The sequence below is a fragment of the Ophidiomyces ophidiicola genome, assembly GCF_022830035.1.
Source record: "Ophidiomyces ophidiicola strain CBS 122913 chromosome Unknown scaffold_11, whole genome shotgun sequence".
NCBI classification, from domain to species: Eukaryota; Fungi; Ascomycota; class Eurotiomycetes; order Onygenales; family Onygenaceae; genus Ophidiomyces; species Ophidiomyces ophidiicola.
The window spans coordinates 358,388-372,779 of NW_026054651.1; the positions used below are offsets into that span (position 1 = coordinate 358,388).

General features: G+C 47.9%; 5 protein-coding genes across 5 annotated transcripts; all 5 read left to right on the forward strand.

Moving 5' to 3' along the window:
- Positions 1 to 2,101: 2,101 nt before the first annotated feature.
- LOZ57_003403 (uncharacterized protein) lies at positions 2,102 to 3,985 on the forward strand (the record flags this gene model as incomplete). Its single annotated transcript, XM_049252452.1, has 3 exons — positions 2,102 to 2,210; positions 2,267 to 3,155; positions 3,208 to 3,985. 3 exons carry the CDS (start codon positions 2,102 to 2,104, stop codon positions 3,983 to 3,985), a joined length of 1,776 nt encoding a protein of 591 aa, XP_049108626.1.
- A 628-nt stretch (positions 3,986 to 4,613) lies between these two features.
- Positions 4,614 to 6,215, forward strand: LOZ57_003404 (uncharacterized protein; the record flags this gene model as incomplete). The annotated part of the gene is made up of 1 exon (XM_049252453.1): positions 4,614 to 6,215. One exon carries the CDS (start codon positions 4,614 to 4,616, stop codon positions 6,213 to 6,215), a length of 1,602 nt encoding a protein of 533 aa, XP_049108627.1.
- A 2,812-nt stretch (positions 6,216 to 9,027) lies between these two features.
- LOZ57_003405 (uncharacterized protein) lies at positions 9,028 to 11,580 on the forward strand (the record flags this gene model as incomplete). Its single annotated transcript, XM_049252454.1, has 1 exon — positions 9,028 to 11,580. The coding sequence occupies one exon, from the start codon at positions 9,028 to 9,030 to the stop codon at positions 11,578 to 11,580; it is 2,553 nt and encodes an 850-aa protein (XP_049108628.1).
- Positions 11,581 to 12,173: 593 nt separating this feature from the next.
- LOZ57_003406 (uncharacterized protein) lies at positions 12,174 to 12,943 on the forward strand (the record flags this gene model as incomplete). The annotated part of the gene is made up of 2 exons (XM_049252455.1): positions 12,174 to 12,255; positions 12,321 to 12,943. 2 exons carry the CDS (start codon positions 12,174 to 12,176, stop codon positions 12,941 to 12,943), a joined length of 705 nt encoding a protein of 234 aa, XP_049108629.1.
- Positions 12,944 to 13,127: 184 nt separating this feature from the next.
- Positions 13,128 to 14,342, forward strand: LOZ57_003407 (uncharacterized protein; the record flags this gene model as incomplete). The annotated part of the gene is made up of 4 exons (XM_049252456.1): positions 13,128 to 13,189; positions 13,248 to 13,342; positions 13,403 to 14,205; positions 14,268 to 14,342. 4 exons carry the CDS (start codon positions 13,128 to 13,130, stop codon positions 14,340 to 14,342), a joined length of 1,035 nt encoding a protein of 344 aa, XP_049108630.1.
- Between the last annotated feature and the right edge of the window lie 50 nt (positions 14,343 to 14,392).

The following is a 14,392-nucleotide window of genomic DNA, read 5'->3' on the forward strand; positions in this document are numbered from 1 at the left end:
GTTAGGCCTGGCTCGTAAGCCCGCGCCCGCGGCTTTGTGGCCGTTTCAGCTGCGGACTGGAAGGTCCTCCTCGAGAATCCGACCTCTCACGTCTGAGAGCCGAACGGCGATCATTATGATGCAGAGCCAGCTTCGCCAACGATGGCACCAAGGAGGCCTATGCCAGCACAACGGCTCGAGCCCTGGCCTGGACGCCTTGGCTGTCGTGTGCAACATCTGGGGCAGCCTCTGATACGATCAGCAGTCTCAACACCAGCTCCAGTGCAGCTTGTCCTGGGTGCGTCGACAACGCATTCTTGCACCAGCGCAGTGTGCTCGCCCAGCACACGGCGCAGCCTGCGAGGAGAGCATCCCAGGAGCCTGACGCTAACTCGAAGCCCTTGGCGGCACAGGAATCCCGTCCCCACACGCTTTTGCCTTCGTCTCTCTCCACTTCGTCGCCCTCCCGCCAGCTAAGAAGAAATAATAATAATAATAATAATGAACAGGGCACACGGAGCATTTCGCGCGAGAAGTATGTTATGCATGGCGAATCAAGAGATCGCTTTTCTTTTACTTCCGCGCTTCTCGCTCAGATTTAATTTAATGGTATTATTATTAAGATTCGTGACGATGCTGTCCGACCTGAATCCTGCCCGCGTCACTATGTTTGCTTTTTTGCATTAGACCTCCTTTTCTGAAGCCGATCGGCTGCCCTAACATTCTCTGCCTTCTCTGATCCTTGTTCGTAGCTGTTGGGGATACGTATACGCCCGTATGTCGTCTCTCTGCGCATGGATATACATACATGCGGTGCGTTCAGCACCCTCCCCTCCCGGGCGCGCGCAGCGAGACGCAGACCCACCTGGTGCCCGCCTTCTCCGTCTTTCGCCCGTCACCGCGCAAACGCTTTTTTCGATGTCTCATTCCCTCCCTCTCCGGAAGCTTCCCGCAGAAAAACAAATGCTTAGCAAAGTTCAGCAATCCAAATCTCAGCCAGGAGAAGTCCACCACTAGAGAAAACTTAGCAGCACCCAGCCGCAATTGGCTCTCGCTTTAGCCTTCCTCCCAATTGTGCCCGGATCTCATACCGTCGCTGTGACTATTACTCCTGCTTACCCACTTATTTAGCCCTTTGTCACGAAGCCAGGCGTCTCTTCCAGCCTGGATCAACCGTTCCCTGAGGCACGCCACCAAAGCGCTTTTTTCTCTTTATGGGCTACCAGTGCCGCCTCTTGTTCTTCCCCGGGCTCCACCACTTCACTTGTACCTGGTCATGGGTCTAGGTCGGGTGGGGACGAGGCATCTTCCCTCAACGAAGGACAGAATGGCTCCTTCCATGATTCTCATTTGTCTTTCGGCCCTCGACCTTACAGGTGCAGGGCCACTGCCTCTGTGGCCAAAACCCCATGTCTCCCGCCTGATCTAACTGATCCCTGCGTGACGTCCGCAGCCTAATCAGAATCACCGGGGATCCGTATGGCCTTCGGCATTTCCAAGCCACAATCGAACTGCGGGCTCCCTTCACCTTACACCGCTGCCTTCCAATCGCTTTTCTTTGTTTTGATTCCACAGTTACCTTATTCCCCACACTGGAGCGCCGCCCCATTTCATGCGGCCCTGAGATTCGCAAACTCAATCTCTATTGGCAGGCAGTTTCACCAGTCACTGGCCCTGTCCCGGCTTTCTGGGAAGCTTAAAAGGTTGCCATGCGTGTCTCTTACGACAGATATAACTATATCCTGACTTTCCATAATACTTTATAAAGTTGACTCTACCTTTTTCTTTCTTAAAGCCTCCACAAAATAAAAAATACTAAATACTGCTTTGTGTCATCTTAGCGTTCATTCAGAAGCTTGCGGGATTAGCCACCATTCTTAGCATCAGACACCACTACTGCAAGGTATACACTTGCCTACTTCTTTACAGCAGAACAGAACCAGCTAGTCTTCATCCTAGCTCCAGGATTCGACATTGTGTGCTGGTCGCATTTCAACGCACTTAGGCATTCTAGGTGCTTTGTAATGAACTATTCTTGTCACAGCCAGCAAAAATTTAGAAATCAGCTTTACCTCAATTCACAACATCAACCAACAACAACATAAAAAGTACCCTATAGAATATGGGTCTTTTTTCTCTTCTCAACTGGCGAAATGGCCAAGGAAAATCCACTTTTCCTTCCCAGCAGCTCTTTGTGTTGGGTGAGTGGCTTTCCCCAGAAACACTTACGAGTATATGATCGCGAGAGTGATTAAAATATTGTGTATGACGCACTGACATTTTGCAGGACTATGTCGAATCTGCGAACCCATCGCTTTCATGTCCATCTTCCCATATGTTTATCACATGGTCTCTTCTTTTCATGTAACCGATGATGACCGTAAAATTGCTCTATATGCAGGTGCAGTAACGTCGGCATTCACGTTCGCTGAATTCTGTGCCGGGGTATTCTGGGGGCGCATGAGCGATGCCTTTGGAAGAAAGCCTGTATTGATTATGGGCCTTTTTGGCACTGCATTAAGCATGTTACTCTTTGGATTCGCTTCTAACCTACCAATGGCACTTCTTGCCCGGGCGCTCGGTGGCCTTCTCAACGGCAATATCGGCGTTTTACAGACCACTGTCGCAGAGCTAGTCACCAAGAAGGAACACCAGCCTCGCGCGTACTCCATTATGCCATTTGTTTGGTGTCTTGGTTCAATTGTTGGTCCGGCTTTAGGAGGAGCGTTGGCACAACCTTGCGACAATTACCCATCACTATTTGCCCGGAACACCATTTTCGATAGATACCCTTTCTTACTCCCCAACCTGGTATGCATCGCGGTTCTTATTGTTGGAATTACTATTGGGATTCTCTTCCTCGAAGAAACCCATGCTGAGAAGAGGCAAAAACGCGATAGAGGCCTAGAACTTGGTGTATGGCTTCTCCGCAGACTCGATGATACCGGCGTGGGGGCTGAAAATATGTTTGGTCAGCCAGCACAGGACAGCGTGCCGTTCTTGTATGAAGAGCCGCCTGTCGGGTACAGTAGTACCGAAAATTCACCCCGTCTTGCCTCCATGAAGGCACCAGCTATTCCGCCAATTGATTGCTGCCACAAACAGCATAAATCATTTGTTCGGATATTTACACCAAGAGTCATTTATATTATCCTAGGTTATGGAATCCTTGCTTAGTATGTTCCCAACTCTATGGCCCAAGCTGAAGAAAGCTAACCTATGAACTAGCCACAGTGTTTCCTTTGATCAACTGATGCCGATATTTCTCAGCACTCCTATCTCAAATACACCCGTCCACTTGCCTTTCAAGTTTCAAGGAGGCATGGCTTTGTCGACAAAAATAATTGGTCTTATGATGGCTGTCCAAGGGGTATATTCCATGATCGCCCAGTTGTGGCTTTTCCCTTGCATTGTCCGGATCTTTGGCACTCTTAGGACCTATCGACTTGTTATGTGCGTATGGCCGCCACTGTATCTCGCTGTGCCATACCTTGTTCTTCTGCCCTCAGCAGTACAGATTCCCTTTGCCTATATCGCCTTGGTATGCAAGATAACTCTACACGTAATCGCATTTCCGTCCAGTGCGATATTACTTGCGAACGCCGCTCCTTCGAAAAACGTGCTAGGCTCAATCAACGGAGTTGGTGCATCAGTCGCAAGCTTGAGTCGATCCCTTGGGCCGACGTTCACCGGATTTCTACATTCTCGAGGACTTGAGTCTGGATATTCCATATTATCTTGGTGGGCATGTGCATTAATTTGCGCTATTGGAGCCGTTGAAAGTTTCTGGATCGATGAAGAGGATCAAAATGTCCCCGAACTGTTGGAAAAAGTTCCTATTGATGACTGCGAAACTGGAATTCAAGTTGTCGGGCCATCTATGCTTGCGAATCCCCACATTGATGACTTGATGTTCATCTCGCCGTCTTCACCGAGTTACTACGACGTCAACGGCACTTCCGCCACTTTCGATGACATTGTAGAGCTGGATCTCAATCACAACTAGTAATTCAGTTCCCGGCGTTTCTTCGCAGAGATTGCCTTTGAATTACAAACAGCATTCTATTCTTGATTTTAATATCGTCCAGGTTCTGATCGCCTAAATACCCTTTTGTTCCTTGAGCATCTCAAGCGTTTTCATTGTGTTCTACGCCTTCAAACGACACAACTTTCCATTTTATTTTGTATGTTCGGCATTTCACTGGTTCCTCATTTGACCGGAGAACATAGAATGGCGCAGAGTCAACTCAGGGTTGGATATTGCTGCAATTGTGTGGCTTTTTCGCTTTTTCTCAGGCGTTATTTTTCTATGCTCTGATGATATGTCCGGAGCACCATGGAAATATGGGTGGAATTGTCTATGCTTTAGCTTATATCCTGTTCATGATTCCCAAAAAGCAAATTCAACAATTCTGTCTCGGCTGATTAGATAATCAATCTCAATTCTTATTAGTCATCATCAGCTGGCTTGGCACGCGGAGGTTTCCTACCATGCCACACCTCACCACTTGTATTCCCATTCACTACTCGGCCAGCCCTAGGGTGTTTAGCCTAGTGAATGTTGCAGCATAAAATTGAATTGCAATACCTACTAATTGAGATTCCTCTGTTGTAGAGTTACCGATCTTTTTCACATGCCGCAACTGCTCACCCTTGTTGACGAAGTCATTGGCATAGTGCAGAAAATATCTGAAGATGACCCTATCACTGAGTGTTATGATGATAACAATGAACTTGGTCTAATTCTAAAAAGACACCCAGATGAAGCTATTTCTCTTTCTAACGAAAAGCTCCACATATTCCCCTTCAGAGATGTGAAGGTGTGCTGGCGGAGACTTTTTGCGGACGCGAGCCTGATACTAGCTTGCTATGAAATAAAAAGGAATTTCAAGGATGTGGGCACTTTGAGTCAGAGGCAACATAGCGCACATTTTCTAGATGATGGCCAATGTGAGAAAGCCATTGTGAAGAAAATTCACCCAGATGCTCCCTGGTTGATTTCAGTCATCCGCATTCTTGATATGGCGTTGATTATGACAGGCGCTCCAAGGCGTGAGAAGCTTATTGAAGATCTTATACTATCTTTGCAAAACGCCACAGAACCCGACAAGGAGGCCTTTGAGTCTTATTCAAAGCCAATGTATGGATTAGATGAACGCAACACCCAGCATAAAAGGCTAGCCTACCGACCTTTGTTTCCAATGGACTCCGTTCCCGCTCCGCGTTTGAGTTACCCAGTCCATCGAGTCTCCATGATGCCATTCGACGAATTTACAGAACATATCTGGTATAGCCGCACTCCACTGGTTATTACCCATGCCGTCGATCATTGGCCAGCATTTTCATCTCGACCCTGGTCGTCGGGGGATTACTGGTCTCAACGGACGTTTGGTGGTAGGAGGTTGGTACCCGTTGAAGTGGGAAGGTCGTATACGGATGACGGGTGGGGCCAGCGAATTATTCCTTTTGGAGAATTCGTAACAGAATACGTCTGGAGGGCGGGCAAATCGAATGGTCTGTCAAACACAGAATCAGCGGAACCTCAAACAGGTTATCTGGCACAGCATAACCTGCTTGCTCAGATTCCAGAATTGAGAAATGATATATTTATTCCAGATTATTGTTTCGCGGAGCCTCCTGAAGCTGAACCCGGCACGCCAGTATACAAGAAAAAGGTTTTAGAACGAGAAGCCAGTAAAATCAATGGTCTACAGCACTGCAATAGTGAAAGGGAGGAGGGTGATGATGATGGTTATGATGATGGAACGGCCGGACCAATGATCAACACATGGATTGGGCCATCGTGGACGATCTCACCGCTCCATCATGATCCGTATCATAATATTTTGGTGCAGGTAGTCGGGTCAAAATATATACGTCTATACTCCCCGCACACTCCAGCATCTCAAATATACCCTCGGGGTATGGAAATGGTAGACTCACTCTCTTCCAAATCCACATCGTTATACCGTGAAAAAGAAGATGATGATATTAGCAGATCGGCTTCAAGAGGAGAAGAAATCGATATGTCAAATACTTCACAAGTGGATATCGCGGCTATTGAGCTCTCACCCGCCGAAGCCGAGACTTGGGACGCCACATGGCCCGGCTTCTCGGATGCTAAATATGTTGAAACGGTATTGCGTGAAGGAGAATGCTTGTATATCCCTGTTGGCTGGTGGCATTACGTACGGGGCCTGGAGGCTGGGATCAGCGTTAGTTTATGGTGGAACTGAGCTTCCGTATCTTTCTCTTTACTTGGCTAGAAGGAGATATTTTGACTTCAAGTCCATCTTGAACCAGTGCTTTAATGGCTGACCTTGCACTATGTCCTAATTATTTCATCGAACTCGCGTAGCTATGCATGTCTTAGAGCCAAACTCCATGCAATGCCTGCAATAGGAGTAGAAGTTACGAGAGGTGGGGACCTTCAGGTGCCTTGTACCCCGTACAAGCGATTTTCCGAGTTGTTACATTCTTAAAAGCTTCCTATGTGAAGTTTTGATTTCGGCTAAAGTCGGCCGCATCTGTGACTGGAGGAGAAAGAGTACTGAAATAGCATTATAGACTCCAATTTTAGTACATAACATTATTTCGAAGATTCGATAGAAAAAAGAATAGTCTAGAAGCCGAAGGGGCGGGCCTACGTCGTTTCTATAATGTGGTTTGTTTGGCCTTTAATCTGGGACGCTGCCTCGTTGCAGAGATCTGTCGGCTTATTTTCAATATCGGGGCTTTGAGTGCACTCCGTAACCTGGCGTGGAACGCTGTACGGAGTAACGGAAGCATGACTTCGGAGAAGTCCAAGATGGACAGCGTTCAAGGTAACAGAAAGAGATAGAGCGGTAGTAGTATGTCGTTCGCAGTGCAGCCAATAAGCGGCGTCTTCCTCAGACGTAATTCAAATTGTTGCGACGCCATTTGTAGGCTAGCTACGGAGTATTTAGGTAGTTATATAGTCAAGCCAAAAGAGCTATTTTTACCAGGCACACTCAAGTGCACGGAGTAGATTGGAAAGTCCCCAAGCCGATATCATACTGCTGTTCAACTCGGCCTCTCCCCAACAAGCGCCAGCACTTCGGCTTCCCGATAACAGGCAGCATACATTGTAATCACCAAGTAAAAAACTTGCATACTATTTGTGGCTATAATATTGATATTCCATAGTTGATGAGGTCGCTATGCCGCTTGAGCGTGTGAGATGTACTTCGCTGGTTGTCGATAGAATGATATGTCTATCGAACCGACCCAGTACAATTGGTCTATATTAACTCCGGGATTCAACTTTGCTTCGCTGATCTACCGTGGTTTGTCTGAAAGTTACGGAGTTACACGAGCATTGGCATGTGCTTCGGGAAATTCGTGCCGAATTAAGCTTCTAAGCGAATTAGCTTAGCACACCGAGAAACAGCTAGGCCAAGATGTGGATGGAATAAGGAGTTGAGATAACAACAGCCCCACCAGGAAGCTTCAAACAGTCAGGCACATAAACAGTCAAATGGTGCCGGTTTTCTCTGTCAATTTAGTAAGCAAATGGTTCAATGTCGTATACCCATTTCGGATACTGGGATGGGGGAATATTGGTCGAAACCACTTGAAACCTGACCGATGTCAGATGCATGGCGGATTCCTTTGCAGCAGAGCGGCTGGTCAATAGGCCCTTTTATCAACTGCCCTCAATACTAGTTTGTCCAGCCACAATGAGAGTATTCCAACGCTGGCTAGCAAGGGATATCCTTCGTATTGTAGGCACAGAATTTGCAGCTGATGACCTTGCCTCAACTCGTAGGGGAAAGGCCGATTTGACGAAGAAGCATGATTATTTATTATTATTTGATAAGCTGACTCGGAGTAGTTAGTTGTGCAGCAAATATGGCCTGCACTAGTAGCAGTCATGCAGCCAACGATTTTTGTACCAACAAACATGACGATGGTACTCACTCATTGAATAGCCCCGTAGATTCAATCTCTAAAAAGTTGATATAGCCGCCTTCAACCCCAAAATCGCTGTCGGCAACAGAGTGGGTGGTGGCAGTCCGTGTGAAGGCCGAGCTGCGGGGGAAGGGGAAGCTTGATCGTGCTAGCGCCAACAGGTTTTAGCGCGGGTTGTCAAGGGAAGGGCGTGGGTTTAGAGTTCAGCCACAATGCAGCCAATCACTGCGCCGCGGCGTAATCGATAATTATATCAGCAGCTCCAGGTGGCGATCACAAGCCAATCAGCTGCCGGCTAGCCCGTCCACAGCGAACACGAGACGCCTGGTGGAATCTCCCAGTCTCGCTCACTGGTGTACGGAGTATAGAGGACTCACAAGGATGTGTGTTCTGTACTCCGTACGGAGCACAGAGTTAGTAGTCTGTATTTATGGGAGGTGAGGCGGTGACTGGAGAGGTCAATTATCGGGTGTCGGCGACTCCTCGCTCCGATAGGTCTGGGGCGCGGATTGGCCTCACTAACCCGCGATCCCCAGCTTCAGATTAGTCAGCGCCAATATGCCTGGGGTATCAGAATAATATTTGGGTGAATCCAATGACCGGGAAAGTCAAGCCAGTTTCACGGATGACAAGGTTAGACTTATCAGCATTGCACCGCCAAGCAGGAGATTAAGCCTGCGGGTTTCCCTATTATCCATTATTAATGGCACCGTCCCCTAGCGTGGTGACCTGGCGGTGTTAGCATGGGGGGGCGGCTGGCCTTTGGGTTGGAACGAGTCTGATTATTTTAGGCTTATGGGGAAAGCGGAGACCAGAGCTTGAAGCCAAGAGCTTACGAAGAATGTGAATGACTCAAAGTGCTCTTTGCCCGGCTTCCTCCTACCCTGCCGATGTTTTTCCTCCCCCCTCTCTGCTGTTATTTTCCTTTCTCGCATGCTATCTATCTTTCCAATTGCTGAAATTCGCTCCGTGACGTGGACGCCTGCTAGGCCATTGGTTGCAATTGCTGACATACCTTACTTGATACTACGAGCCCACTCAGCTCCGTCAAACGGTTGCCGTTGGTAGCCTTGAACGACCGGTGAACGAAGTATATAAAACTTCGCTCGTGGCGTAATGGAGTACTTTGATTTTGACCAAGCGGCTCAAGATCACGATTCGCCCTCTATTCTCGCGGATTTTTATACTCAGGATTTTGATTCTACGTTGAACAATGCAGCTCCGGTGACTCCCTTGCCTGATACCCACAACATTCTCGACGAGGTTGAAAAGAACTCGCCATCTTTGAAGCTGAACGGATCGTGGCCTATGCGTCGGGCATCCGAACCGTGTTTCTTCTGTCGTTCTTTGGGCCTGGACTGCGTTGTGGCTGAGAGAGGTGCGCTGCAAAACGGCTGCACGTGCTGCATCGCCTTATATCGCGAGTGCAGCTTCACTCATACACAGCCTCAAGAAAAGCTATTAGAGACTCTCCACGTAGTGGGAGAGGACGCTTATGTGCCTATAGGAAGCCTGACGGGAAAAAGAGCGCTGAAGTCCTACAGCGGCCCTTCCACCGGCACCATTCTGGAAGAGTCAGAGCAACGGGGTAGAAAGAGCGGTTCTCGTTTTCCAAAGGACGCCGTGAGGGTACTGAAACTTTGGCTTTCAGAACATACATCTCATCCGTACCCAACCGAGGAGGAAAGGGACGAACTAAAAGCAAAAACCGGCCTGAAACGAAGCCAAATTAGCAATTGGCTGGCGAATGCTCGTAGACGTGGAAAAGCCAGGATTTCCTCTCACTCTTCTGTACCTTGCACTGGCGGTGTACCCATCCCGGGTAAAAGACTCCCTCCCGGAGTCGATTTCGCCGATCTTGATCCCCTAGAGCGATGGAAGCACTCCCCACCTGAAAACGAACCTGCCTCTGCCCGAGACATTATACAAGCCATGGCTACCACCCGTTTCAATACGTCGAGCTCAAACGATACGTCTTCTGTACCAGGTCGATCGCATTCGCGAAGAACGGGCTCCAGTAACGGTGAATCTAATATGTCCAACGTACGTACTTCACTGAGCAGCTATAGCTTTGATACAACACAATCAAGTATTTCGGATATGTCTTTTGCATCTGCCTTTTCTCATCGCTCATCTCGCGCTTCCTTTACCTCCGCAGACGCCAAAGAACGTCGAAGACGGCGCCATAAGTCAATTGTTGGCCAAAGTTCATTCCATAAGCCCCGCGCTGCTCGCATATATCAGTGTACATTTTGTACAGATACTTTTCCGACGAAGTATGACTGGCAACGTCACGAAAAGTCCTTGCATCTTGCCTTAGACAAATGGACTTGCGCTCCACATGGTGGGGTCGTTACGGAAAACAATAAATCCCTATGTGCATTCTGTCGTCATCCTGACCCTGATGATGACCATCTTGGATCTCATAATTTTCAAATTTGTCAAGAAAAGTCCATTCAGGAACGAACATTTTACCGCAAAGATCACTTAAATCAGCACTTACGCCTGATGCATAATGCAAAGTTGGGGCCTTGGATGTGTCAGTGGAAGAGTGCAACAACTGAAGTCAAGTCTCGCTGCGGGTTCTGTTCCTCAATCTTTGCTACCTGGAAGGAGCGTATCGACCACCTTGCAGTTCATTTTAAAGCGGGAATGGACATGTCGCATTGGAAAGGTGACTGGGGATTCGAACCTTGTATTCAGAACTGCATTGAGAATGCCATGCCGCCATATCTTATCAGTGCAGAACGGAAAACCATGGATCCATGGGTTGCTCAGTCACCGAGTCCTGGTGTGCCAACGTCAAGGGGTACAGTCAGGGCAAATATTCCTGTTCCAACTGACGCGAGTTGTTTCAAACGTCTGGAGGTTGGACTCATGGAATTTATTAGCCGCTTAAGCGCCCAAGGTATCGTACCAACTGATGCAATGTTACAATCGGAGGCGCGGACTTTTATATACGGTAGTGATGACCCTTGGAATCAAACCTGTGCTGATAACCCCACATGGTTGTCTGTTCTGAAACAAGATGCTGGAATTTGCGACACTCCAAATCCACAGAATATCCAGCTAGATGACTTGGGAATGCAGCCACCCTTCGCTGCAAACGGCGGCCTTAGATGTGCCCCTATTCATTCATTCAAGCCAAATCCACCATTAAGCGTCTCATCGGGCCTTCAAAGTCCAGTATTACCCAGTTCTGTTGCTAGTTATCGAGGGAGTCTCGCGGGTAGTTTGTCTGGCAGTGTCGATTTTTCGACCAGACACCCTGTTCTTGGACAAGTGGGCGACTTTCCAAATGCGACGATGAGTAACTTCTCCTCGTCTGCACCGGTGACTGCAGACAACGACCCTCTGATTCAGATGGGGTTTGATACTGACTTTCTTCGTGGTCTGGACAATGATGATGGTGATATTGGGCATGATATGGGCGGCTTAAGCCTTGGAAAACTCGGGTCAGGCAACTCTATCAACTTCCAAGAAATCGATTTTGATGATTTCAATTTTAACCTTACTACAACGTTAGCACCAGCCAGCACTGCTACTCCAGTCTCTAAATCTCCCACAATAGGGGCTTTTGGAATGGACACTAATCTGAACGCGTTCGATTCTCTTATGTCATTACCTAGGAAAGGAAGCACAGCTCCTCGAGGGCTTGATTCTCAGTGAATAGAGATCACTCCCCGATGTTGCGGAAATCGTTGGATAGTCTATAACCTGCCATCCAAGCTTTCTCAGAGCGACAAGATTTTTTCACCACATTGTAATTTTCACCCGATGGCGTTTGAACTTTGCGTACTACGTCACCTCGTTGAGAACTAAAAAGACTTGATAGTGGAGGAGGGTACCTTATTTACTTACGGCGTTCTTGGCTGCAGGCTATGTTTGTTTTTGAGTGCTATAAAGAATGTATAAATGACCTTTTGCGGGAATGTTGTCTCCGGACGAATGCAGCGGACTTCGGATAGCTGCTTGGGGCATAGCTCTACAAAGATTGACATAGATACATAGAAATGAAAAATATTTTTTAACTACCATAACTATTTATGATTCTATATAATACTTTTACCGCGTCCAGCTAAATTTCTTATAAATATCAGGTATTAAAAATTTGAAGTCGAGTAAGTCCCCTTTTCTTGGTTGAGGCAGGTCCCGAAAATTGCCTGAACTTTGGGAAATTCCAGAAGTAGGAATATTTTTTAAACTTGCTCCGGAAAAGTATACCTTCACATATTCACGCATCTGATGACCTGGCATCCAGCATGTCGGCTCCCCAAGGAACAGATATGGCTCATATTCATCGTGACACCAAATCAGGAGTACGATGGAATAGGGTTGTTCCGGGTAAGACGAATCAGTTAGCACCATGCTTTCTGGTGAAAGAAATAGGCTGACTCTAGTGTCGTTAGGCTTTAATCTCCTTCAGACGGCGAGCAGTGAGGTCCAAAATGTTGGCGCAGACGCACCCTTCATCCGGTCACTATATATAACGGGGGTGCAGTACCTACTCGAAGGCCTGCCCAAGGACTTGACTCCTGGAGAGGCTACAAACATCCAGGCGAAACTTCCAGATAAGCTGAAGGAGCGGGCCAGTGTAGGGTATCCAAGAGCTGCTGCGGGTGGCATTCGGGGCGGGAGTCACACAACTGAATCGTCCACACCACCATCCATTATTCATAGAATCGTGGCAGCATGCACCTTGTACTTGTGCTTCTTCATCCAGCTCTTCATCCAGATTTTGGTTCCTCATTTCAAAGTTTTGAAGCGATCTAGGTTGGCAAAGACCACAGCGGAGAGGATCTTGACAGCCAGCTTGTTCACTGCCGCGAAGATACAGGTTGCGCTTGTGTTTCTAGGATCAAACATAGCAAAAACCCTGCATAGTGACAGTGTGCTTAGTCTATTGGTGAATGTCTGGCTGGGATGGTGCGCGGCGGTGGTAAATGGGCTTTCTGAGGGATTGACTGAAGGGCTTCTTCTGCTTTTGACGGGATCGGGAATCTCAGCCGTGACAGACAAAGGGTCTCTATGAAAAGTTAGCCATCAGTGGATCTGGATCGAGCGTCCATATCGACAAAAAATACTTGATTAAAATCATATTAATGAAGCTATTGCTTGGTAGTCATGTAGTTAGTTATTTAGTGTACAATCATTTCAAGCGAAGTTGAGTTTCAGGGTGATTTGGACAGAAGTCCGACGACGAGGAATCATCCAAAATGGCGAGTAGCAAACTTCCCAGCATCCCGTCCCTTCGCACACAACAGCTTTATCTTGAACTGTGAGTCTGTTTCATATGCCTGCAGCCATCTACATAGTACTCATACATAGCCCGTAAGTGCGAGCCTCCAGGCATCTCCTCCCCCTGGGGTATATGTCACGATCTCGCCGACCGATCCCACTCTTTGGTCCGGAGTGCTGTTCGTGCAAAAAGGTACTATTCATGGCATTCTCCCCCTGGGTCCGTTGGGTAGCTGTCTGAAAATCGCACTAGGTCCCTACGCCTCTGCTATCCTTCGTTTCCAAGTCCGATTCCCGCGAATCTACCCAGATCTTCCGCCGATTGTAAGGTTCGACACAGATATATTTCATCCTCTTCTTGTCCCTTTGACGACGTACACTTTCACAACCAGCTCGTCGGATACAGACACTGTTAGCGCAACGGACGAGGAAAGACTCCCCCCAGGTGGCTTCAGTCTACGACACGGATTCCCTCACTGGTTCGGGAGGGCAAAACGAAGTGCTACTAACTCAGCATCTTCATCCAGGAATGTGAGCAGCAATCCAACGGCTGATGGAGTTGGAGCGGCCCCAGATACGTCGAGCAGTACACCTGCGGAGACCAATTCTGACGTGAAAGATGGAGAGCCATCATCGGTCGCGCTCATTAATAGCATCCATACCAGCTCAATCCCAACAGGGGAAATCTACCAGAGTGAAGGGGTTGATGTACCCGTTGCACAGTTGTTCAACTACATTCGGGAGACATTTGACAATGAAGATGTGATAGATTCTATTCCACTAGAAGCGGCAGGTAATCCTGGGGCGTGGCATGCCTGGCAATCCCATCGTCGTCATTCTAGAGACGTATTAGGTGAATCCAAAAATGCAGAGCTGCAGCAAGCTGGCACAAATCTCCAGGGTCCTGCTGCTGGAAAAGAGAGCGGAAAATCTCGACTGCCTGGGCAGTGGAATTGGACTGGTGTTTGGCAAAAGAGAGCCCAGGCCGGAATTCGGAACAGCTACCTCGAGTCTGTTTTGTTTGGAAATTCCCCTCGAAATGCTGCGGATGACTTGGTACTTCTTGCAATCTTTAAACTCCCTCTTCTCATTTTATGAGGTCTAACCTGCCTTACTAGATTCGGTTTCAAAAGCTCGACAATGATATACTGGCAGAAGTCAAAACGGAGATCATCGGACCAGCAAGAAACTGAAGGCGATATATATTTATCTTGCGTTCAGATATCACGACAATTCATTGACT